Genomic DNA, 26,865 nt, shown 5'->3' on the forward strand with positions numbered 1-26,865 from the left:
GCATACACTTAGTGCTCAGTAAAGGCATCACCTAGTGCTTAGTAATCACCTCGCTTTTAAGTGCTAATGCCTCCTGAGGTCCCACAGTGATTTCATGGAGCCTCTGGACACATGGTGGTGGAATTTTGTTCACTGTGCTGTTTAGCACAAGCTGGAAGAGAAGCCTGCAGCCTGAGAGGCCATATCTGTCTGGACGATGTGGGGGTGGGGGTTGGCTGGTCTTCTCCATTCTCACCCTGAGCTAGCTGTGGGTTCATCCCACAGGGTGGGGACCCAGTGTCCGTATCCAGTGGATGGTCCTGATGGGTTCCTTTTGAAACAGGGTTCTCAGAATGAGTCAAGACTCCTTGAGTTAGGCTGTTAAAATAAATAAATATATTTCAGAACAGGGATAAAAGCAACTGAACTAAACTTACTGATCTTATCCCTCAGGACATGGAAGTACCTATTACAATATGAAAAAAGAAATGGGGCTAACTAAATATTTATTTTTATTTTAAATTAGATTTAACTTGGATTTAAAATACTGTAAAATGCTACTCATTTTCATTATCTATCAATTTAACAAACTTAAGTGGGACACCACGGCCTCATCTTAATCTCCAGACACATTAACCCTTCAGACACATTAACCATTTCCAGTGAGCAATATTTAGGTTTGGGACTCTGAATAGACAGTATACTCCTTTGATGATCTATACTGCCTCTCCTTATTTAAAAAAAGGTTTCAGCTATTTAAATATAAGGCTATTTATATTCAGTAGCATAAGGACACTGACTTCAGAGCTGTTAGAATGTGTTCAAGCAATAATATATGCATAACGTATTATTGAAATGATCATTTCAAAGCCGAATATGATTTGCATTAGTGATGGGCATCCTTCCTGGGGTGAAGAGGTAGAGCCTGGTTTTGTGCAGGTGGACAGTCAGCCTGGTCTGGCTCATACCTGCCCTTTTCCTCCAGTGGGGCACCTTCCTGAGTCTTTAGCAATGAGTCACTGTTGTCCCCCTGGAATGGTTTCTTCTGTCTTATCTCTTGCTCTTCTTCTCGACAGTTTTCCAAGTCCACCTTATTCTAATGCGGAAAACAAAGATAATCTTGAATATAATTTTTAAACACACTGACAATACATGTATCTGGCCATGGGATATTTGAAGCAGTTTTTCAATCATGTTGCCTACAATTTAAAGACAGTCATCCAAATTAACTGAATAGCAACTGATTTCCAACAATTTGAAATGAACATGTCACCTGGGTCTCTCTCAAAAGTTACCATAAAAGGGAATTGGCTAGAAAGCCCATCTTTCAAAATAAAACAAAGTCATATTGTTTCGAACTTGTTCATTTCGGGACAAGTGGCTTTCTAGTGCCCAGGCAGTTCTTTTAAAATACAGACTATGGAGTGTAACCTTTAAAAATTGTATAAAAATAATGTTTAAAAAACCTTTAATTTAAACTTTAAATAAAAAATACACTTCAAATTTTGGCTTTTAAAAGTGGCTGGTGGATACTGAAAAGCTGTTGGACAGTGTAGAATTCCTTTGATTATAATATATAAACAACTTATTTTAAAATCTAGGAAATGTTTCATATTTTAAATATTTTAAATATCATTATAATACATGAAAGAGATATGAAAGGTTTGACTTTGTGATAATCTGTGTATACAAGAGCAAATATAAGCAATAATCTGGATTTTCTGAGTAACTAGGTAATACCGAATTTAGTTGATTGCTTTTGTGCAATCTTAATTTGCATTAAGTTAAAAGTAGATAATTAAAAAAATTGTAGTGTATTACAGCATACCCTAATTGACTATATAAATAAGAAATATGACATACACAAGTGATATTATACATATGTTTATTACAAATGAATTTATTCTGTTTTTGTACCATCAAAAAATAAAACGCAGATTATGAACGACCCAGGTCTTGGTATGACTTCTGCCCACCTACCTCCATGACCTTCCCTGGGGGACACGGAGGCAGATCAGATTTTCTGGACCCTCTCCAGCCCTTAAAGACACATACATATATATTTCACATAGAATTTTAAGAGTGACTTAGAAGCAACTTTCATGGAGGCTGGTGGAGAGCATACTATTGGCATCCTGCTGCTAGCATCCAGTGCAAAGAGAGAAAGACATGTCTGTTGACTGAATGAATGCTAGGCCGTGAGGAGGACATTCCAGCACACGGTGTCACTAACCAGGGTTTGCCAGCCAGCACAGAGACTTTGGTTACCAGCCTGGGGGGGGGCAGATCTGGCCTCCGCAACGTCTTTACTGCTTCTCAGGAACTGACTTAAGGGTTTGGCTGTGGCAATGACAGTACCATGGGGTGCAATGGCCATGTAGTAGCTGACATGATTCTAGAGAAATAGCCAGTCCTGGATTTAAGCTGGTGGAAAATTTGGCCTTGTGGTTTTGTGCTTCTATGTTGGACTATTTATTTCACAAATTGCTTTTAATCTATGGTCTCACCCCTATCCCACTGCCTTCAGTCACAGAGGAGGATGTAGACAGCTGGTCTGCAGAACTTGAAGAAATAGTAAATGGAACCACAGTGTCCTCAATTATTTTTCGCTCCTAAGGGGAAGGATAGGAATTAATGAAAGAGGGAAAGTGAAAAAATCATATTTATCAAGAGAAAAATTTCATTAAGGAACTTTAGGAGAACATTGGAATTATGTGCAAATAAGCAGGGCACTTAAAAAAAGTTCTTATTTTCTAAAAGCATGTAATCACATAATGCTCTCTACGGGCAGTGATTTAGAAATTAGCATTTAATTTAGGAAAATAAAAATTTTGCCAATTAATTACTTTGTGTGATTCAAGAAGCCTAATTAGAAATGCTATTGGGGATCAGATTATGCACAAAAAGTATTACTGAAGATAAAATTCACAACAGTATTAATCTTAAACAAACTTTAGATAATATACATAAAGTGTAGCTCCCTTCAAATTCTTGAATTTCTAAAAAAAATGAAACAAAACCAAATCCTCCTCCCCTCCGAATCTCTTTAGTACCATGTGGTGAATGCGGTAGTAAGAGTTCATTTAGCCTCGATTATCAAAATTAGCCTTGTAAAATTAATATTAAGCCACTACTACTAAACATGTTTGCCTCAAACAAACACACGAGTAATTAAATCAAAATACTTTGATGTCATCTCTCCAAGATAAATCAAGAATCTGACTCTGTGACTAGAGAACAGATATGGTTATATTGTCTCCTTTGACAGTGACTCGATGCCCTAACCACAGACTAAATTTGGGAGAATAGTGATCTTTTAGAGCCTATAGGATAAGACCCTTTTAAAAGGTTGATGGTGTTCTGCTGTGACATCGCCACATGCACGCACATCCCACGGGAAGTGCTGATGGACTTTGAGGAAGTGGGGCTTCACGGTCAAACTCCTCCTGGGGAATTTCCTACCTCCTCATAGTATCGGCGTTCTTCCTCTTCCACCTCCTTTTGGGCCTTTTCCCATTCTTCTTTCAGCTTGTCCTGCTCCTTCTGGTATCTCTCCTGTTGAGGAATTTCCATAGATTATTCTGAGCTGACCACTGCATGCATCATCGGGACACTTCCCCCGCTGAGCCATCATGTATAATGTGTCACAAGACTATCCACTGTCTTCTTGTTGTAACGTTCTGAATCTAACCCATTCACGCAACAGAAGGGGAAGACCATTTGTGGTCCTCAAACATATTAGGGACATAAAAATCCAACAGAGAACAAGATTTTCTGCTGAGAGTGTTTCACAGGATTGTTTTTCTATGGTCAGACAGCCGCTTATGGAAAGAGAAAAGATGAAAAAGCAGAGAGATTCTAAAATCTTTCTTAAATTGGTTTTGTCCTAAGAGGTAGGTTAAACCAAGAGTTTGCTTTTACTGGGCTGTTCAGAGATGAGTTTTGCCATCCCACTAAGAGAAATACGTTGCTGCTGGGGGAGTTTATTAAAAGATTAAAAAAACAAACAAACAAAAACCTTTCATAGGTTTATAAGATAGACAATGGAGAAAGGTTCAAAGTGGACAAGATGATAATTAGCTTAGTAGTAGCTGAATTACTCTTTGCTTGCAGCCATTCTCCTAAAATGGACTCTTCCTAGCTTTATGTCCTTCTGAATTAAGAGTAGCTTTTAAACAGCCTGTTAGAAGGCTTCAAAATCAGAACTGCTATCAGTTTTCAGAAACAATACAACACTAGTCACCACTTTGGGGGGAAAAAGTAAAATACTCTAAGATAAGGATAGTAACGATAAGGATAGCTTTAAAAATGGGACTGGAGTCCCTGACACTGACGAGAAGAAATGCGTTCATGGAGATTAAAATGAACGCTTCCGATGAGAACTGACACCCCTGGATGCCTTGAGAATTGCATCCCTGACACGTCAGAGACAGAGGACTCACTGGACTGTACCACACACAGTCAAATATTTTAGGCTGGTAACTGTCAATCCTCCCTCTGAAGCTAAGACAAGCCTGTGCTTCCATCTTCTTGGGGAAGGCACTGAGGTGTCCTCCAGGCATCACTTGTTAGGTCATTATCGTAGACGCAAAAGGGTTTTATTGGGATTGTCTAGAGCCTAATGTTCCTGTTTACCTTCTGGCAAAACCACTGTTGGTCAACAATGTTGTTATCAAAACTTGACGTAAAGTTTTAGAGAAGTTCTTCAGGAGGTTTCAGAATGTTGGAAATAGACCTTAAAACTTCACAAAAAGCCAAAAAACAAGCAAAGCTCCATAGGTTTATTGGTTCTAGAAACTCACATCACATGCTTCCTGCACCAAGTGGATGAACTGATGATGCAGGAAGTGAAAGATATGATACTACTATCACACACACACACACACACACCCTTCCTTCCCCATAAACACTTGCTGTAAGCCCACAGTCCACACCTTTCAGAGTGTAACAGACAGAGAGCCACCATGGGAAACATACTTGCCCGTCTTCTTCACTCTGGAACTTCTGACTCCTGTTGTTCACCATTTATCTGAGGAACGGGCATCTGATTTCCAGGAGAATAGCAGATGACCAGGACTGGTCTGGGGTCTCCAAGGCCCTAAAAGTCCCAACAGCCCTGGGACTGTGCTGAATCTAGTTCTTACTAACGATTTTGTACTGAAGGTATACTCTTATGTAATTTTGAAAAGTGTCCAACTTAACGGGCAGACCTAGAGCCACACTACAATTGATTATCTAGTTGACTCCTGCTCCCCACCCTTGGGAATTAAGCCAAAGGATTAGAACAAAGAGATAAGAAAAAACAAGCAAAATAAACTTGCATTAAGCATTGCTTTCTACGCAGTGGCAGAAAGTCACAAAAATTAATGAGATTTAACATTCTTTTCCTTTATGACTTTTTGGGTAAAATCAATATCATTGGGAGTGGAGTGGGAAGAACATGCGGTTTAGAGTCATCCAGGATTGGATTTGAAACAAGGCTCAACATTTATTAGAGATGTGACCTTGCACAAATTATTTAACTTTTTTGAGCTTTAATTTCTTCAATTGCAAACTGAGACTAATAAGACATACTTTGAAGAGTTTTGTGAGAGTTAAATTAGATCAAATATGTCAAGCACCTACAAATATGCCAGTCTGGCACATTCCAAGTACTCAGCACAGGTTAGGTTTCTAAAGTTACTAGGTTACTTTTTGAAGCTCTGTTGCTCTACAAAACTGGCATAAAACAAGTAGGAGCATGGTAAGTTTACAGCCAGCATTTTCCTAGAATTGAAAATTAGCAGCTTTTGCTCAAAGAGGGAGTAAACGTTTCTACTTAAGGAGCAAGACCCAGACCAAATTTTATTTCACATGTAAGCTATCAAATAGCTTTCTGATGATTCTTTCCCACCCCTTGTGGACTGGAATTTGATTGGCAGCTAAGGAGGTGACAAATGGGTGGGGTGGCCCTTAATCAATACTTGGATTTTTTTCGAAGTGCAACGTTATTTTCCTTTTTTGGTCATCAGTGTAACCTCTGGTCAGAGGAATTAGATAAAGGGCATTCTTGCCTCATGGATACAAAATGAATGGACTTAGACTCAGGACTTCCGAGAAGAAGCCGATTCCATGCATTTCCTACGACAAACATCTATTTAATACAACAGAAATTAAAAGAAAGAAAGAAAAAGAAGAAAAAACAAAGCAGCAAAGCCGGTCCTACCTGGAGCAAACGTTCCTGCTCCTGTTGCCATTTCTCCTGTCGCCTGCGCTCCTCTTCCGGGTCCCACGCCCAGAACTTAAATTGCTTGGAAGATAAAACCATGATCAGAATAGGGCCATGTCCCCAGCGCCACGCCAGGGCAAGGGACATGCAGAAGCAGAAGCCTCCACATAGCTAACGGCGCTCTCTGTTGGCAGAACCCACTTTAAAATCTTAGTCCCTCTTTGAGTTACTTCCAAGACGCTGGTATGATTCTGTGAACCTTTTTGGAGCTAATGAAATCATGAAGTAATTAGCCACTGGCACGGGAAGGCTTTCACTGCATTTCTTTTAGAAGTGATTTCTTAAACGTATCCACCCTCCTCAGCATGAGATACTCATTCTGCATATTGATCCTGGGTCCAAGCAAACAGGAATGCTTATTTCAGCAGAACTGCATTTTGTGAAAAGTGCTGTTTGCTGCCCTGCAGAACTAGTCTTTTTCACTGCCACTGCTTTTCCACACCAGCCTTCTCTAAAGTAGGTTATTCAATCCACCAGCATCACCAGAGATCCAGGCAAGCAGAGTCCCTGACAGGGGGGCCCACATAAGAAACATGCAAAGCCAAAGACTTTTTTTTTTTTTGGTCTTTTAAAAAAAGTTTCTGTGATTTTGGGAGCCAAGAGAGTGAGCGGGAATAATGGAAGATGCATGCATGAACCAAAGGGGGAACCCAAGCGATGGAATCTGAGACTAAGAGGGTCCAGCAAATCGAATACCTTATAAATTAAAATCAAACTTAATGCATGATCTTATTTCTTTAAAGGAGTTACTTACAGGTGTAGTCACAGGTGACTTTTCACTGCTTGGAGAATCCACTGTACACAGAGAAAGGGGAAAAGATCACAATGTGAGTGGCTTCTAATTGTCTTTCTTTTTGATCATCTCAGCAGAATGTGGTTGCTATGTCAGTTTCAAACCAATTTTTTTGGGTGGGAAGCCAAGGGCATTAGAAAATCAAAATAAAGCAGACCCCTGAAGCGGTTTGTACCCATCACCGAAAGTGTAGTACATCAGTTAGCACCAGGTACTAGAGGCTAGGAAGCAAAATCTATTCCTACAAGTGCTGGTTTCAGTGCGCCTTGCACTCTGGCTTGAGTGACCAGTTCCCTCACTGTCCAGCCTGGGGAAGTATCACACAGAGAGAGGCCAGGCATCATCCAGGAAGTGGAGAGAGTGACACAGTTAACAAGAGAGCCGTTACCAGTTCCTGGTAAATGTTTCTCATCTTTTTTTTTTTTTTTCAAAGAAGAGGACTATAAAGAAAGAGGTGAATATTATTATTTCTTTGGATTTTCAAAGTCAAAGTAAAATTCTGTGAATTTGCTTCCCAGTTTTAGTGTAACTGGTATGGATAACAAAGAACTAGGTCTTTGCTAACTGTGTGCCAGAAATAAGCATGTTCCCCACCTGGAATCAGAAATGAAGAAAAGTACCACATATCATTGGTTGCCCGCAACATGGATTTTTGCACAAAAGAAATACAGCTACTCAGTATGCATTTTACCTGACTGCGAGAAAAACTGGGAACGTCGCCAAGAGTTCTGAACTCTCAGCGGAACGCTGGCAGTGCCAGGTGACTCTAGATCAGATGGCAGGACAGAATAAACAGAAAACCATGAAAACAGGGGGTGAGGCTTCCCAAGCACTAACGGAGGACCGGCTCTCGTTCATACAAGAACTGAGAGTAAGAAAATCTAAAGTCTAAAATATCTCAATAAAACACAACACAACCTGAACAAGTGGACAAAAGTCAATAGAGACAGGTCAGCTTATGCTACTGTTTGTCTTCTTTGGTGCTGGCTGGGATTTTAGTGGCTCATACTTAGTGGTATGATATTGTTAAAATGCTGCATCTCGAAATGATCAGATGATGTGCTGTGAAAGGGCAAAATGCACAGTTTACATTGCTTTTCGAGAACCCTGGAAAAGTATAAAATACAGCAGAGATGAGTTCGATTATTCTTTGTACACTTTATAATGGTTATTATGGAAGTCTGGCAGAACTTATGCATGTGTGTAACAGAAGGATGTCCACGTGTCCGTCCGTGATCGGTGGCATCAACCACACAGGAGCTCACGGCGACCATTGGCATCCTTAAACTCTGTGCTAGTCTGTCATCATTCTTGATGAAAATAAAGACATCAGTCTTTTTCAAATGTGCACATACCTTCCTGAAACACCAACTGGTGATATCTTTCTACTGCTGGGAGATAGTTGAGAAAAGGAAATTTGTCATTTTTAAATGTATTTTACAAATGTTTTCAGTCTTTAAGAACTATATATGCACGTGTGTACATTTAAGGGAAACCGGGGAACATCACCAGGGTGCCCCACAGGGCTTCAGCAGCTGGTATGGTCTGTCTAGAAACGGACAATCTTGTGGAGATGGTAGTGGTATCACCCTCTTGGGGGGAGAACATCTGATGTGGCCCAGGCCTCTCTATCCTGATCCTGTAACTTCTTTGGACTTGATGTGTGGCCCCAGACTCATTACTTAAATGTGCACTAAGAATATGAGAACAAATACACGTATGTTCATGTATGACTGAAGCACTGTGCTGTGCACCAGAAATTGACACAACATGGTAAACAAACTATACTTCAATTAAAAGACTATATATAAATGTGCATTGACTTTTTATATCTGGGCAAAACCCTATACCCCCTCCTCCCAATTAAAGACAAATCATGTCTTTTAAGATTTGATTTATTAGAAGTCTTTTGCTCCTTGAAAGACAGGAACTTTACACACTCCAGACAAGTACTACTGTTATTTTTGTATCTATCGGCAATGTCTTGGGTGCACAATTCAAACACATACTTTGAGCCAGTGGTTTTCAGAGTGTGGTCCCTGGATCTGCGGCATCACCTTTGGGAACTTGTTAGAGATGTGTCCCCAGCCCAGACCTGCTCAATCAGACACTGCACGGGTGGGGCCCAGGGAGCTGCATTTTACCCAGTCCTGCAGGAGACCCTGCCACCTTCTCGTGTTTGAAAACTACCCAAAGCTCCATCTCTACAATACAAACACTCCCATTTTAAGGTAAGTGTTTAAAAATAGTTTGCTCCTGCCTGGCATCCTGCTCCACTTCTACTCCTCCTGCAACTGTTCTGCAACCACTAGATTATATTATTAGTGCTTATTCTGGGCCAGGTGTTGCGCTAAATGCTTTTTTTGGTTTATCTCATTGAATCCTTCCAACATCCTATGAAGTTGGTACTGTTATTATTTCCAGTTTGCAGATGGCAGAGATTTGGGAGAACTCGGTGGGGACGGCCACACAGGTAACGACTAGAGGCGTCAGAATTCAAACCCAGGCAGTGTCCCCAGAGCCTGCAGCTCTACTTACAGCTTCCTGAGCCACACGAGAGTACGGAACAAGCATAGGACAAATTCTGTCTTGAAGAATAATTTTTGAAATGCTCGAGTGCTACTAAATTTAATTTTGAATCATTTGACTTAGATAAAGCATGAAATAAAGTCCCTTATTCAACAGCACATTTTACAAAATTGAAATGCCTTAATGAAACATAAAAACATGGAAGACAATAAAACTAATTAATATGGCTTAAAATATGTACTTCCTCTCTATGTTACTTATCAGCACAATTTAAAAGTGCTAGAAATAGGGCAGAATTAAAACCTAAATATGGACAATTGTTGTCCCAGTTCTAAGAATTTATTTTTGTTAATTCTCTTCAGGACAGTAAGGCTGACAAATTTAAAACAAATGCTTTGAAGACAATATTGAACTTGTTTCCACATTAAGAAACTAGTGATCATCAGTCTGTGTACTGATTAACTCCCTCCCAAGTGCTTCCTGCTGTGTAGACAGAGCCCAGGGTATCTCCCAGCCATCAACAAAGACTAACAGAAGCCAACTTGGATTCTACCACATAAGTGCCCGTCCTCGAAAAGAAAAGTAAAAATACATTGCCAGCCATAATGACCGTGTACATCCTCTCTTTGCCTGGACTGATAAATCTATAACATGTCCTAGAGAAAGGACACTAAAAAAGAAAAACAAGAAACCTTACAGTTCTTGCCTCCTGAACTCTAGCAGTAAAGACAGAGAACTCACACCAGTAAAGCCCAGTAGCCTGTCTCTCGTGAAGCACAGTCCCTCTGGATCATGGAGTCCTCAGGACCCCTCTTCCCACTGTTCACAGCCATAAGGCTCCTTCTTGTGGTCGTGGGCACCCAGGGTTCTTACCAAGATACAGGGGTTCAAGTTGGGTTCTTAAAGGGTAAAGGGGTGAATTCACCACCTATGCATGGCCTAAAGGTACCTGGGGAGTTTGCAGTGGTCAATGACACTTTAAGATCTTCTAAGGCCCTAAACTCCCATATTTTTAGAGGCCACCCCCCAACCCCCGACATTACATCAAATGTATTAAAATGTATCAAACATATGAAACATATTATCCTCAGCCTATATGTATGTGCACAAGACAATATATATTCTCTCTCTCATATATATATGAATATAATAAATATATTCTTGCTTTAAAGAATTTTTGGAGAGATTAAAGTTTTTGGTTATGAGTAACACATTTAATCTATGATGGTGAATGATTTCTCAGTAATCATCATGTATCTCCAGAACTATTACAGAGTGAGAAAATCTACTTTCTTCCAAAACCATTGTCAAGTTAAATGGATATTTTAGGAGGACTAGACAATTAACCAATTAACAATGAGTGAAATTGACATAATATTAAGATCATATTCTTTTTATTAAAGTTACTGATATTTTTATTTTGTAATTTTTATTTTTTTTACATTTGAGAGCCAATAAAATTTATTTTCAGGTCTCAAATACTTGTGTAGGCTCGCTTGTGCCTAGAGTGCCTGGCTGGCCAAGTGGCCTTGGCAGCTGGGATTCCTGGCTAAGCCAACAGAAAACAAAATGCAGCCTCAGGTTCCATTCTGAAGGTAACTCAGTCATCGTGGATTCCACAAACACCACGGCTAAAGGCACATCCACACAAAGGAGGTAACATGCCTTTAAAATAGAGGCTATTTCGCTAGAGGTGGGCCCAGTGGAATATGTAGAACTGAAAGAAAACATTTCCTTCTTTTTACCTTGAGAACTCGGAGTTGGCAAATGTGACTGGTTGGTTTCAGGCATTTTGTCCAGAAATGGAAACGTCAGGGTTGCTTCTGGTTCTGGAGACTTTGGCTTTCCCACCTGGACCATGGGTAACAGACATAAACATCACAAGCACTGTCCACTAGTAAATGCAATAAAAAATTTAAGGCTCCACGGCTATTACGTAAGTCTACAAACCCAAACATTTACATTTTAAATGGAAAATTTTGCCCCTTCTCCAAACCCCCTTCATGCTTTTCTACATTAATATAGAGCTTAGTTTTTCAGAGAAATCAAGCTAGAGCATAAACATTTGATGATCACTTTTCTCCAGACTCAGATGACAGTATTCCATCTCTGAGATTATACATCACTCTGTCTCATTTTCTTACTGGGATCAAACACAGATTCTCTTCTTGGTACTGAACTTGTAATGTCAGGAAGTCAGATGCTCCACATAAGATTAAAAAAAAAACCCTTATTACATAAATAGTAAATATTTAAGTAATATTACCTTCTAATGCACATTATTCTTGAGACATTACGTAACATCCTACAAATTTGGGCAAAGCACATTAAAGACAACGTACCTTGCCTGTTGACAAAGGAGCAGTATTATAAATAACCATCATCTCGAACAGTGTCATAGTGACGATGCCCTTAAGGGATTTTTGAGGCATGAGATCATACATGGCCTTATGGTAAATGGCTCCAAAATTACAGGCTTTAAAAATTGTTTTGTAAAAATATATTTTTCCTGTTATTGTTATATAATCTTATTTTGTTTCTCCCCCATCTGCATGGCCTTTGGTAGAAGCACCCTCCTTCCTTTTTGTCGCTGAAAGACAAGATAACCAAACTCATGACTAAAATAAGACTCAGTAGACTCTGAGCAAAGACCGGAATGAGGAGCTTGGCTGTATCCGTTCATGTCCTTTCAGTTGCTTTCAGGACTTTCTCTGATTCACTGCCTGGCGGCTCTGTTCCCAGGAGATTAATTTGATAGCCAGTAGGACAAGTGAGGCTATGTTTCATCATAAGCTGATCTATAATTTGGGCCTCAGGATGATTTAATGTATAGATTTTCTCTTTAGTAGGATTTTATTTTTCTGGATAAATAATATATTCCACCCTAATGGAATCCTAAAGAAACTACAGTTAGTCATTCAGCATCACAGAGTCAACCAGATGTCCTAATGAACTTCTGTGTCAAACATGCAGCAAAAACTAAGCCCCAGACACACCCATGTTAACAACCCTCAAATCTCAACTGCATACCATATCTTCCATGGTGGAGTTGGACAAAAATGTGCTTTGGATAATGCCCGGTTGTAAATGAAACAGTTAACTATCAGCAGAAATGCTCAAAATAACCACTACGTAAAAAGGTCAGGCTGTGTGCATGGGCATTTTGCTTTATAATGGTAATGCTCTCAAGAGAGGTCAGGTAAAAGCTGTTACAACCATTGTCATCCCCTTCCTCTAAAAGCTAACTGTACAGTAGGCAAAGGAGAAATCCACAGGGTGTGACAAGTATTGGGTTAGAAGACCATTATTCCATTTGCTAATCGACTAGCAGAGATTCTTAACCTGGAGCCCACAGGACAGAACTCAGACAGTACATGTACTTGGTCCCAACTGACACCAAGGAAAACTTGGCAATCCTGTGTATTTTATGCTTCAAAAACATTATTCTGAGAATAAAGTTTACCAGATGGACAAAGGGTACACGGTGCACAAGCACACACACATATGGCAGAGTTAAGAGCCCCTGAAAACAATTTTTCCATAGTACGGAAGGTGTGGCTCTGGTGGTCTGAAGACAGATCACACAGATGAGGTACGCGGAGGGATGTTTTTTATGTTACGGTATTCGTTTTGTTTGATTTAAAAAATGTATTTTCTAGCAGTGATGTAGAGTTTCCCTATCAGCTTATATTTATGTAGGAAAGAAGGTCAATTTGGAATAAGAATAAATAAATAATGGTTACAAGTGTAATGTGGATAAGGCAACACCTGCAAAGGCAGGAAATCCTGTCTGACCCCAGTGTTTTTCCTCCAGTTTAGTTCTTCCTTTCAGACTTCTGAAGCATCTTTTAATCCTCTATGCATAAAATCCTCTATGTATAAAAATCCTCTATGGGAAATAGCGAGAGTCTGAAATCCCCAGATGGCATTACGGCATCTGAGGCTCCACCAAAGACACAGCATTCTCAGCATCTTAAGGTCGGGGCGGTGTCTTGTTTACAGGTCTGCACAGCGCCTGGCACATGGTAGGTGCACAGAGCAGACGATGTATGAACTGGAACCAAAAGGGGTAAATTTTTCACTCTAAAGTCAAGTCCAAGTTCAGGGTTAACTTTTGAAGTTGGAACACCACCACATATAGTATCCACGCACAAGCCAGCTGTTCCCTGTCTTGATGACCCATCAGAATCATCTGGGAGCTTTTAAAAATACAGATGCCTGGGCCTTGCTCCCAGAGATTCTGATTTCTGTGACCTCGAGTGTGCTTGGTATTTATTAAATTCTAAAGGGTAGCCAAGGTTGAGGATAATTGGTATAAAAGATGAAGATTTTCAGACTCTGTGCCTGAAAACAAACCAAATTATTATGAATGAGATGAGACTCCAAACAAAGAAGAAATTTAATAAAAACAAGACATTAAAACCCATTATATCAGAATAATAATTTTCTAGTTTCCTTGTCCTTCAAGTTCAGAGGCATCAGAAGTACCATTGCTATAAAACAAGTAAATATTAGAAAGAAAATATGGAGTAAGCTACAAATAAGCAAGATCATGCCCAGCAAACTAAAACCTAAATGCAAAGCTTTCTAACAGATATCTATACTACATTCTCTTTTAAATGTATCAATTCTTTATAAAGAAAAAGTAATCATTTAAAATAAATTTTCAAAGATGTTTGAAGAATATATATACCAATATACCAATTATTCTTAATAGAGAGGCAGGTTTCAGTGACTTTTTCTCTCTTGCTCTATGTTTTTTATTTCCACATTTTTCTATACATATATTCACATATGCTATTTGATAGATTTGTTATATATTTATATCACTATAAATATAAACATACATTAGAATATATAGCTATATATTGTTTATGTTTCCCAAAATTCATACGTTGAAACCCCAACCCCCAAGGTGACGGGAGTGGGAGGTGGGCCTTTGGGAGATGATTAGGTCATGGGGACAGAGTCATCATGAATGGCATTAGTGTCCTTAAAAAAAAGACTCAGAAGCGCTCCCTGCTCCTTCCACCAAGAGAGTACGCAGCAAGAAGACGGCCAGCTGTGAACCAGGAAGTGGGTTCTCACTAGACATCAAATCTGCTGGCACCTGATCTTGGAGTTCTCAGCCTCCAGAACTGAGGGAAATAAATTTCTGTTGTGTATAAGCCACCCAGTCATGGTTTTCTGTTATAGCTACCCAAAGGGACTAAGATATCTTTCTACATGAATTTAAATTTTTTTGCAATGAACATGCATTATATTTGTATTTAGAAAAAATATAGATAAAAGATAGGAGAAAAGATTAGGAGAGAAAATAAACCCTCATTACGAAGTGGTGCCCCTGCAGCAGCCGGCAGCAGGTGAAGCCACGTGAATCGTGGGTCTAAGGGCTTTATCCCACCTCACCTTTTGTGACAGCACCAACTCCACCTTCCCACTCATTTCATTCTCTGGTTTCTTCTGGTCTTTCTCTTCTGGCACCTCGTTCTTCAGCTGGGGGCTGGGGGAAAGCTCCACAAAGGCCACGGTCGGGCTGGCTCGAGTCACAGTTGTCGTAAAATGCTGTGGCTCTGAAATGGAGTTACATTCAGAAGCGTAGAGAAGACGACGAAAACCAGGTAAAGGATCCCTGGTCCTACTGCGAACGAAAAATACTGCAAACCATATCAGTAAACAAAGAATGCAAGCCTGCAGCCCGGCCTCTGCAGCCACTCACAGTGGTGCACTCTGAAGGGACCCAGAATAAAAGAGGACAGGACACTGGCCCTAGATAGCTAGGTGCTTGTCAAAGGAATGAATTCAATGAGCCCAAATGTGTGCTTCCTCCCATACATAGAAAAGCACTAAATTCTTTAACTTGAGATGCCTGGTTTTCTTTAGATAACAAGTAATCTTTTATTGTTCCAACAACCTGGTCTTTGTTGTAAAGCTCCTATATAGCCTAGCTCCTCCCCTACCTCTTCGGAGCAGTCCCTCAGAGCGAACTAAGAGGCTGTCATCCCGGCTCAAGTCCTCCCACCAAATAAAACTTAACTCTCAACTTTTAGGCTGCACATTTATTTCAGTCGACACTGCCATGCCACTGAGTACACCGAGGACCTATCCTGAGCCGGGCGACACAAAGCTGGATGACAGTGTGATGCGAGTATACAAGAGTGTCAGATGCTGGAGTTCTCTAAGCTGTTTCGTGATATTATTTACAAAATCAAGCAACATAAAAACATCAAAGAACCCCACTGTGAAAAACTTAAGTTCTGAACAAGAGTCATGGTTTACATATGAATAACACCACATGAAATAAAATGCTGACATGAAATATTAAGACAGGTGGGCTGGGCGGGAGAACATTTATAGATAATTTCTATCCAGATGAGTGGCAGCCTGACTCTTCCTTTTGTATTTCGATGTTCCTTTTTAACGTCATGTTTTCATAACTGAAGTGTGTTAAGGATTGTATAGTTTCTATAATGCAATGAAAGGTACATGTTCTCGGATCTATAAGGAAGAATCTGGTACACCCTATAGTGGGTGGAGGTGGGAAGGGTATAGCTTAGTGATAAAGTGTGTGCTTAGCACGAACGAGGTCCTGGATTCAATCCTCAGTACCTCCATTAAAATACATACATACAGACAGACAGACCTAAAAAAATGTAAATATATAAAAAAATAAAGTGGCTGGAAAAGTCACCACCTGAGGGGGCATATCAAAATGTGGAGTGCAGTCTAGTTTGAAAACTATATGCTAAAATTTTCAGTAATGACATTTATTTTAAGATGCTGTTTAAAAATAATTTGGTATTAGAAGAGGGTGAGAGGTATTTATTTATTTTAAAAATAAAAAATTTTTACCAAAAGAAAAAAAAATGTGTTAAAATACTGAGAAATATTACTTCACGGAAGAGAGGGTCTTCATTCATACCCATTGTTCATATTTGTGTTACTATTTTACTCTTTCAAGTTATTCACCAGATTTATTATTCCAGCACCTATTTTCCTGGTATATTTTTTAAGCTGTCTTATCTATCGCTGTTACTTTGTGTTAAAACATAACCCTAGGTTTTTAGCATTATTTACTTGGGGAAATACAATCTTTTTATGATGATGGAGATAAACTTTCAATGAAACAAAACAAAACAAGGTAGTAAAAAAGCATAGGTTCCTGTTTATACCAAGATAAATCATATGGTCAGAATTTCTCCCAGGAAGCCACTAGGTGGCAGCACAACCACATCAGTTATAGGACCTCATTGACTACCTTCCTTGACTGTTTTTATTGTATCCTGAGTTATCATGATTTACCTTAAAACTAGTCTGTTATAAAAACAAACCTGATGAGGCAACTTCTGTATTCCCTTTTTCTGTTTTTTCACCATCATTCTCATCTTCTTGGCTGTTTGCTTCAGTTTCTTCAGTGGTTGCCTAAAAGAAAGATTTTTTCCACCTTGAATAAATAATCTCTTTGAAGGTTCTGAAAGGTAAAGGATTTCTTCCTTTGTTTTTTTTTTTTTTTTCCTAATAGTAATCTTTAGGCCAACAAGGTGAGTTTCCTATCTGAATTCATTCTTTTCTATTTCCTAGGTAGCTTTATGGTGAAAGGCTGGGTTTGTTGGAAGGAGACATTCCATGAAGGAGAACAGAAGGGTTAAAGGGGCACCAGGTTACGGGGCAGACATACCCCCACACCTCCCCACCTCCTCTGGCTGCCTCAGAGGCACATCCCCACTTTCTACTTCCTTTCACCACCAAATTTCCAAAACCATAGTTTCCACCCACTTCCTCCCAAATGCCTTTAAAGTTGGCTTAGGGTCAAATCCAGTGAAAAACATTTTTTTTTTAAGATTCCAGTTAACCTCTCAGTAGCTTGTCTTCAGCATAGATGCTAGTGGCTCTTAGCATTGTGGATTTCACTCTTGAAGTTCCCTTCCTTCCTGGACTCCTAACAATTCTCTGTTACCCAAGTTCTCATTTTCATTCTGTTTCTTGCTTGCTCGCTCTCTCCCTCCCCTCCTCCTCTTCTCGTACTGGTTCTTATTCCTTTTCTTGTGAGACTATGGGTCATTCCTAAAGACCTCAACTGTCTTCCTCCACCTGTGCAGAATCACCCTCAAACGTGTCAGTTACTCCCACAGGCTCACCATTACATTGTCTATCCATTTATCACTTGCACGCTCACCTCCAGCCCTGAGAGTCCATCAAAGCTTCAGTTTGGCTGAGCTGACCATCAGTGTCATGGTAAATGGCTCATAATCAATCTGTTAACAGTTACCTTCAAATAAGCCCCTCCTCCACATCTGATCATTCTTGTTTATGGCATTAGTTTTCCCCACCACACATATCACACTTTGAAGTATTTCCTGACTCATCCTTCATCAGTGCCCATCATTTGCCAAGTCCTGCCAGGGTCCTAACACAATAGCCTTCACATCCATCTCTTCTTTCCTGTTCCTACAGCTTGGTCCCCAGTTCAGCCTTCACTCCCTTGTGCTTCCACCAAGGAGCCCCCCTGACTTGGAGCTTGTTGCCTGACCCCCTCGGGACGGCAGCACGATGCTCCTCTCTCTCAGTAGTACTTCAGTTCATCACTTTTATGCTTGTGTTCCTCCCTCTCAGTAGTGCCTCAACTGTTAGTTTTATGCCCGATGGAACTAATAACATTAAAAGAATTTGAAACAACCTGAATGTCCAATAATTGGAGAATGGTTGAATGAAGTGCTACATACCTATAAAACATTATGCAGTCATAAAAATGGTGTTCAACAATAGTTAATGATATGTGAACATATTATTATCTAAACTTACTATCTAATGTTAAGTTAAAAAATGTAAACTATATATACAGTATGATGCCTATACATACAAGATTTTCTATATGTTATGTGTACACAAGTACACTTGCTAATACATATATCAAAAATGTATATAAAAAGACAGTAAGGAAATACACTAAAATGTTCACAGTGATTACTTTTAATGTGCTTCAATTTTGGATGACTTTCCTTCTTTTAAAATATATTTCCTATATTTTCTGTATTCCAAAATGTTCCACAATGACTATGCTGTGTATTACTTGTGTAATCAGAAAACAAAATCTATGTAACTTTAAATTATCTTTAGTTGGGAGCTAATTGACTCTATAGTGAATCCAAAATTCTCCCACTGATATTATAATAAATACTGGCTAGAATATACCTCAGCAACCAAAGAGAACAAGTTAATGTCTATAGTGTTTTTTAATAATAGTGTCTTATTACAAAGGGCTAAAGTTAAATTGTTTAAAGTGTGCAGGAACTATTTCATAAATTTTAAGAGGTTAAAATAAAGAATAAAACTGGTTTTAGAAAAGGCATTATTAAATACTTTATAAAATATCCCCATGGGTTCTTAAAAATGTATGGATTTATTGGTCTTTCATAAGTATATATATTTCACTCATAAGTCAAAATTTCCCTTTCAAGTAACCAAAATGAAAGCCCTTTAAAGTTAATGCATTGGTGTAAATTGTCATTGAATTCTTTAAAAACAAAGAAACTTTATGCAAGGATGCAATATATGCAAATTCATAAATGTGATACATCATTCTAAAAAAATGATAAAAATCATATGATCATCTCAGTAGGTACAGAAAAAGCATTTGACAAAATTCAACATCCTTTCATGATAAAACCTCTCAGCAAATTAGGTATAGAAAAATGTATCTAAACATATAAAGGCCATAACTGACAAGCTCACAACTTACATCATACTTAATGGTGAACAGCTGAAAGCTTTTTGTCTAAGATCAGGAACAAATCAAGGGTGCTCACTGTCACCACTTCTAGTCAACATAGTATTGAAAGTCCTGGCCAGAGCAAACGGGCAAGAAAAAGGCATCCAGATTGGAAAAGAAGAAGTAAAATCATTTCTGTCTGCAGGTGAAATCATCTTATATAGAGAAAACCCTAAAGACTCCACCAAAAAAACCTGTTAAAATTAATAAATGAATTCATTAACACTGCAGCACACAAAATCAATATAGAACTATCCAAAAAAAACAAATTAAGAAAACAATCCCATTTATAATAGCACCAAAAAGAATAAAATACTTAGGAGTAAATTTAACCAAAGAGGTGAAAGATATGTACAATGAAAACTATAAAACTCTGATGAAAGAAATTGAAGAAGGCACACACAAAAAGGAAAGATCTCTTATATTTATGGGCTGGAAGAATTAATATTGTTAAAATAACCACACTACCCAAAGCAATCTATAGATTCAATGCAATCCCTATCAAAATTCCAATGGTACTTTTCACAGAAACAGAAAAAACAACCCTAAAATTCATATGGAAATACAAAAGCAATCTTGAGCAAGAAGAACAAAGCTGGAGGCATTACACTTCCTGATTTCAAACTATATTACCAAGCTACAAAAACCAAAACAGTTTGGTACTGGTATAAAAACAGACATGTAATATAGATCAATGGAACAGATTAGAGAACCTAGAAATCAACCCACATTTTTATGGTCAACTAATTTTTGACAGAGGCACCAAGAAGACAAAATGGGTAAAGGATAGTCTTTTCAATAAATGGTGTTTGGAAAACTGGGTATCCACACACAAAAGAATGAAACTGGACTCTTTATCTTACACCATACACAAAAGTCAATATCTAAATGGATTAAAGACTTTAAAGTAAGCCCTGAAAGCATAAAACTCTGAGGAGAAAACATGGAGAAATCTCTTTGGCATTGGTCTTAGCAATGACTTTTTTGGACTTGACACTAAAATCTCTGGCAACAAAAGCAAAAGTAAACAAGTAAGACTACATCAAACTAAAAAGTTTCTGCCCAGCAAAGGAAACAACTAACCAAATGAAAGGCGATCCACAGAATGGGAGAAAAATATTTGCAAATTGTAAAACCAAAAAGGGATTGATATCAAAATATGTAAGGAACTATTACAATTCAATAGCCCAAAAAGCAAATCTCTCTATTTAAAACTGGGAAAAGGACCTGAATAGACATTCTTCCAAAGAAGATATACAAATGGTCAACTGAAGTCAGGTATATGAAAAGATGTTCAATATCACTAATCATCAGGGAAACCAAAACTACAGTGAAATATCACCTCACACCTGTTAGGGATGGTTATTACCAAAAAGTCAAAAGATGACAAGTGTTGTTAAGAATGTGGAGAAAAGGGAACTGTTGAACACTGATGGTGGGAATGTAAATTGGTACAGCCATTATGGAAAACTGTATGGAGGTTCCTCAAAAATTAAAAATAGAACTATCATATGATCTAGCAATCCCATTTCTGGGTATGTATCCAAAGGAAATGTAATCACTATCTCGAAGAGATATGTGTACTCCCACATTCATTGAAGCATTAATCAGAGTAGCCAAGATATGGAAATAACCTAAATGTTGATGGATGAATAGATAAAGAAAACATGTGTATATATATTATTCATACATTCTGATACAACTATTAATATTATATTCAAATATACAATATATACACACAAATATTAAAATTATGCATCCATATACAATGAAATATATGTGACAACATTTGTGACAACATATGTGAACCTGGAGAACATTATGCTGAGTGAAATAAGCCAGTCACAGAAAGACAAGTATTGCATGATCTCAGTTACACGTAAAATCTAAAAAATAAAAATTTAAAAAAGCCAGACCCATAGTAACAGAGAGTAGAGAGGTAGTTACCAGAGGCTAGGGTATGGGGGAAAGAGGGAGGGGAAAAAAAAGTCAAATGACTGTTGCCAGAGTCTGAGGGGAGGGGGCCAAGGGGGACCGATATTTAATGGGTACAGAGTTTCAGTTTTGCAAGATGGAGAGTCCTGGAGATGGATGGTGGTGATGGTTGCACAACAAAGTGAATGTACTTAATACCACTAAACTGTCAACTTAAAAATGGTTAAGATAGTAAACTTTATTGTGTATTTTACCACAAAAAAATGGAAAAGAATTCGTAAAAAATTCTTTGCAAATTCTAGATGTTTAGAAAAAAAGACAATAAAGAAACCTGAAGCAACAAGCTTTTCAAGCAGCTGAAGGATTTTACAACAGCATCTAGTAGCAAAAATGTGCTTTTTTTTGGAGGATGGGGTGGCTTTGACATCCTCATAACTAGATGAGCATTTTCTAATGGTGGATAACATGTATCAATTCTGGAAGAACATAGTATTACATTAAAATGCACCTTTAAAACACTAGGCAGGAAATAAGCATCACATTTATATTACTTAATGGATTTTGAAACTTTTTAATATATCAACAAGCCTGAGTTGAAGCTCTTTAAGAGACTTAATGAGTAGAAATAGTTAAATAAATCAAAGTCTCTTTTATTATAGTGAAGTTACACATATATGCTGTGTGTGTGTGTGTCTGTGTATATTGTTTCATGAACAACTGATATGATAGTAGCATTTAAAGATCAACCAGTCTATGTATATAGCACAGGGAAATATATTCAATATCTTGTAGTAGCTTACAGTGAAAAAGAGTGTGAAAATGAATATATGTATATTCATGCACGACTGAAGCATTGTGCTGTATACCAGAAACTGACACAACACTGTAAACTGACCATACATCAATTAAAAAAAAAAAATCAACCAGTCTAGCATTATAAAAGAACAAACTGGGTTTTGTAATTTAAAGTAATCCCCCACACAGAGAAATATTAATATACAATAGTATTTTTTGTTTTATGACGTTAATATATAAAAATACTGTCAGAACTACCAATTTTCAATATAGAAAAGACTGGCCAAAGTACTGATTTATAGGTTGTCTCCCCAGATGGACTAGAGTATAGAAAACTGAGGCTGGGCAACAAATTTGCAGTTAAATATTGATGAGTGACGCTCTGGAGAACACTGATGTTTCCAGTGACTAGAAGTAACCACAGAAACTGAGCCAAAGCCTTCCCAGCCCAACAATGAACAAAGAAGTGGACACATTTCATTAAATCTCAGAGGCCACCAGTGCGTTCAGTTGTACTATTTTAGACACTACTAAGAAAGAAAACACACTGCCTGTTAGACAGAGGACACTCTTGACTGTAAGGGCTGTCCGGATCCAGAGATGTTCAAATGCGGCCAGGGTGCCCCTTAGAATCAGTGCAGTAAGATCAATCTTGAAGTCCTTTAGACACATTGTACAGTGTGATGGAGACCAAATCTGCCAGCACTGCTTCACTAAGGATTATTTTACTAGCACACCTCACTCTGGTAATGTCTTACGCGTGACTAATGAGGAACTCCCACTGTCAAGAATGCTCACGTTTCTGGATGCATTTCTATGTGGCTTAACATGCAAATACTGAACCCCAGGTGACCCAATTTATCTTCCCTTAAAATGATGCTTTAAAGGCTACATACTGTTGTTACTGTAGTCGCAGTCAGTATTCACTGCACTTGCCACGTGTCAGCACCGCTGGAGCTGGATTATCTTCCTCCGTCCTCAGAGCAAGCTTGTCAGGTCTGGACCAGTATGGCCCCCTTGATGCAGGTGAGGAAGCTGAGGTTCCAGAGGCTTAGTGACTTACCCAGAGCAACACTGCTAGCAGGCAGGGGAAGTGAGGTGACCTCAGTGCCCCATCATCTGGGCTTGGAGTCACATGCACTTCCAAGCTGTCCCCAGGTATTTAAAGGTTTTGAGCCATAAGCAGTCCAGAACCCGAAGAGTCCCAAGTTTACAGCTGAAATGATTTAAACTGTCTTTTCCACTCCCTTTCCTTCTAAAGCAGTCCACATCATCCTTTCCAGTCTACCATTTATTATGCAAAAGATGAGAACTCTCTGGAGGCTCTCAGGACAATTTAGCTAAGTCTCCACTTCCCAGGGTGGCTTGAGACCAGACCAGCCCCAGCCATCACCTCATCTCGGGACTTGCGATCCAGTCCAGGTTCTGAGGGGGCAAGTACCCAGCACAGTATCTGGCCCAGAGCAGACATACATATGTTAGGGAAACAAATGTTAGATGCATTATGTATGGAATTTATACCCTCAAGCTTAGTTTAAGTGCGTGCTAGTCATCAAAATCAGGCTATTACTAGCAAAATATTCAGAATAAATTAACAGAAAATGCAAGTTACAACACAATTTGAATAACATGAGCCAATTTAAAAAATATTTTATATACACTGAGAAAAAGAGAAGGATGCACTTTTTTTTTAAATCTTAATTTCTGAGTGGCTAAAATAATACGCAGTTTTAAACTTTCTTTATGGGCTTCTCTATATTCTGCTATATATATGTGTGTGTGTGTGTGTGTATGTGTATATATATATCGAGAGAGAGAGAGAGAGAGGGACTGTATGCTGTCAAGGGAAGTCTCCCAGCCAGTTTAATTTACTTCTGTCTGGATCCTCCATCCTGAAGGCTTGTTACTGCTGTACTCACACCATTACTTCAAAGGAGGTGAGTTCAAAATTACAGTTTGAACCAATACTGACAGACTCAGAGATTAGCCTGAAACAAACCCGCCTTGCTGGAAAATGTGCTCTCCGACCCCGACTTTCCTTTGGTTACAGCTGAACAGAGGAGAATGCTTTCCCTTCTCTTATTGGTAACACTGCCTCGAGAATGAAAACAAGTAAATAAAAACAGATCCCTGGAAGCAAATGAATGAGAGCACAGAAAGGTCTCAGTCCAGGAGCTGGCTCCCCTGGACTGACACCATCCAAACTGGCTCCAGTGCCAGGCTTAGCCCTGAGGCCACGGGTGGGAGGTGGCGGTTTCCTGGCTGAGAGGGACACGGTCTAGCCACACGTCTAGCTGGCATCGGGCGGCTCATTTTAACTAGAGTCTTACTGGCGGACCCGCCCAGAGAACAAGTCTGTGGAATGAATTGGAAACATGAAGCGGGGGAGGAAGAACAGCGCTGAGACCTAGGGCTCACGGGGTCCGGCTTCTAGGACAGGGGAGCTGCGAGAACTTGGACTGATCGTTTAAGCTCTCCGGGTTGGAAGATGTAATGTCCTGAGCTACTACTATTCAGTGACTCTGAGTAATTTCCTGGCTCCAGTCTTGAAAACATACCTGGACACGGGCCTGGAAAATCGGTCTATTTCTGTTTTGGCATCATGACCCAAGTGCCCCGTATGTCATGCGAGTGCTTCCCCTTTCACTTTTGTATCACCAAACATCTGTTTTCACTGGACATGGAGAACCAGCCTCTCCATGCCCTAAATTTTTCAAACCAACGATGTGTAAGTCTGATCCAGGTCAGATGGGCTAGGTTTTTTGTTTTTGTTTTTTATTGTTCCTGATGTTTACTTTCTTGAAGTCTGCAAATGCGTCTGTATCTAAATATGTTTAATGACTCGAAAAAAGCATTAAATCTAACGCTCTGGCAATTAATTCTGGATGGAGAAGAACAGTTTCTACAGAAATGCCTGTTGACATTTGCCATCTAAAAGGAATCTGCAGTTGGTCTCCGTCGTAAGGAAAACAGCACCTACTCAAATGCCTTCACCCTGCTCTCACTGCAGAATGAAATGTTTCAAGAAAGATCTGATTGTCTGTTTTCCTGGATCAGAAAACATTAGCAAAGTACCACCAAATTTTCAAGAGGAAGGGCTAGAGCTTTGCCAAGGTAGAAAAAAACGTATGTATCTTGTTAATCGTTTGAGAAACACAGATAAGTCGTTTGGATACCTCACAGCTGAATCTGGCCCGGGGTCTACGAGGGAGAATTGCCATAAATCTGGTGGGAAGGCGCCCCCCCAGTGGGGAGGGCGTGCAGGACATGGGTTGGGAAGAGCTGGCAAGAGGGAGCTGGTCACCAGACACAGAACAGAGTGACAGGTCAATGGGTGGGGGTCCTGGGGACCGAGATGGCAGAGGGAAGCCAGACGTGGGGAAGAGTGAAACAGGAGAAGCAAAAAGAGCATCAGAAAGAAGCATCTGAGCATCTGCAAGGGTCATCACCTTCTGGGAAAAGCTGCTCACCTCTGCATGTTTCTGCTGGACAGAATTACTGCTGGACTGGCTGACAAGTTGAGTTGGAAGACAACAAGGAGTTCATCTCATTTGTTTGAAATTCACTTCTGTTCAAGATGGTAATTTTGACACCTTACTTTAACCTAAAAAACATTGCACCTGTCGCCCTTTCGGGCTTCTGAAAAATACATGGTAACTTTCTTTCTCCCGTTTATTGAATGACAATGTTAAGAATAACTTAAGGGCATCTCTGTGAGTCACCGTAACATCAGGCTAAGTGCTCTATACACATAAATTCTCACAATGGCCATCGGCTGCATATACAATTATTAGCTTTATTTTCAACGTAAGTCAAAGCTCAGGCAGGGACTGATCTTTGACCCAGTGCATGGAGTATTTCAGAATTTTAGGAAAGGGTCGTTTTCGGCATCATCAAGGCAAGAAGAGATTCAAATACAAACATAACTTGCAGTAGATCAAGAAAACATGGACTAGCTTTGAGGGAGACATAAAACATCTTTCAAAACATCTCACTAAACAGGATAAATTAGTCCTTAGATCAGAAGACTTTCTGAATTCTTTTCCAGTCCTGGATTCTAGGAGTCTAGTATTTGGGCTATGATATGATTTTCTTACAAAAGTCAATATTTTAAAATGCAAAATGTTTCCACTGGGAAACATCTGAGAGATAACTGTGAGGGGCCGTGGGAGCCCCCATCCCTCTGGTTGGAGTGCATGGCAGCCAGTCATCCTCTTCCAATCCACACATCTCAGCCCTGTGAGCCCCTCTTGGGGTCCTCTTGTGGAGTCCTCGCTGCTGTCCATGCCTTTGTTTCTGCTAGTCCCAGCATGTGGAATAGCTCGCTTCCCTCTTGCCTTCCAATGCAAATCTCACAAGTTTCAAAATCCACCTCATGCAAAACCTTCCCAACTGGACAAAACTCTAAATGACGATCTTACCTGTTCTTGCCATCTTATGTCCCTCCAGTCTTCTGACCTTATCATCCAGCACTTAATTAAATATTAGTTCATATACTTTTCTAGTTGTTTTATGAAAATTGTTTTCACAGCAAGTTTATGACTTTATCTATTTCAAAAGTTGAGCACACAGCAGGTCTCTCACTCATGCCTGTCAGTTAACAGGCAACCTTTGGCAAGGTCATTGCTATCACGACCTCATTATCTCAGAGGTGATACAACTGAAGATGATCTGTTGGTATCAATAGATAGAGCCAGAGTATTAAAAACTGAATAACACGCTAAGCTTAATTTAGGATCTATTTCTAAAGTAAGAGTCCATGGTCCCAAAGGTTTCAGATTAGGACAATGAGGGAGA

At 39.3% G+C, this 26,865-nt stretch overlaps 1 protein-coding gene across 22 annotated transcripts in view; it reads right to left on the reverse strand.

The window, feature by feature from the left end:
- Positions 1-26,865, reverse strand: part of LIMCH1 (LIM and calponin homology domains 1) — a 307,407-nt gene that overhangs the window by 13,149 nt on the left and 267,393 nt on the right. For 10 of the 22 annotated variants that reach the window (XM_074348707.1, XM_074348692.1, XM_074348701.1 and 7 more), the window contains 9 exons: positions 16,901-16,991; positions 14,979-15,142; positions 11,315-11,420; positions 7,002-7,042; positions 6,185-6,268; positions 3,442-3,534; positions 2,487-2,591; positions 948-1,075; positions 236-357 (listed from right to left, as the gene is read on the reverse strand). In XM_074348707.1, coding sequence (XP_074204808.1) covers positions 236-357; positions 948-1,075; positions 2,487-2,591; positions 3,442-3,534; positions 6,185-6,268; positions 7,002-7,042; positions 11,315-11,420; positions 14,979-15,142; positions 16,901-16,991 — 934 coding nt within the window. Of the gene's footprint in view, positions 1-235; positions 358-947; positions 1,076-1,959; positions 2,020-2,486; positions 2,592-3,441; positions 3,535-6,184; positions 6,269-7,001; positions 7,043-7,731; positions 7,807-11,314; positions 11,421-14,978; positions 15,143-16,900; positions 16,992-26,865 lie in introns of all 22 variants that reach the window. The other 12 variants (XM_074348677.1, XM_074348666.1, XM_074348659.1 and 9 more) reach the window with 3 other exon arrangements.

This window comes from Camelus bactrianus, chromosome 2 (assembly GCF_048773025.1).
Source record: "Camelus bactrianus isolate YW-2024 breed Bactrian camel chromosome 2, ASM4877302v1, whole genome shotgun sequence".
Classification (NCBI taxonomy): domain Eukaryota; kingdom Metazoa; phylum Chordata; class Mammalia; order Artiodactyla; family Camelidae; genus Camelus; species Camelus bactrianus.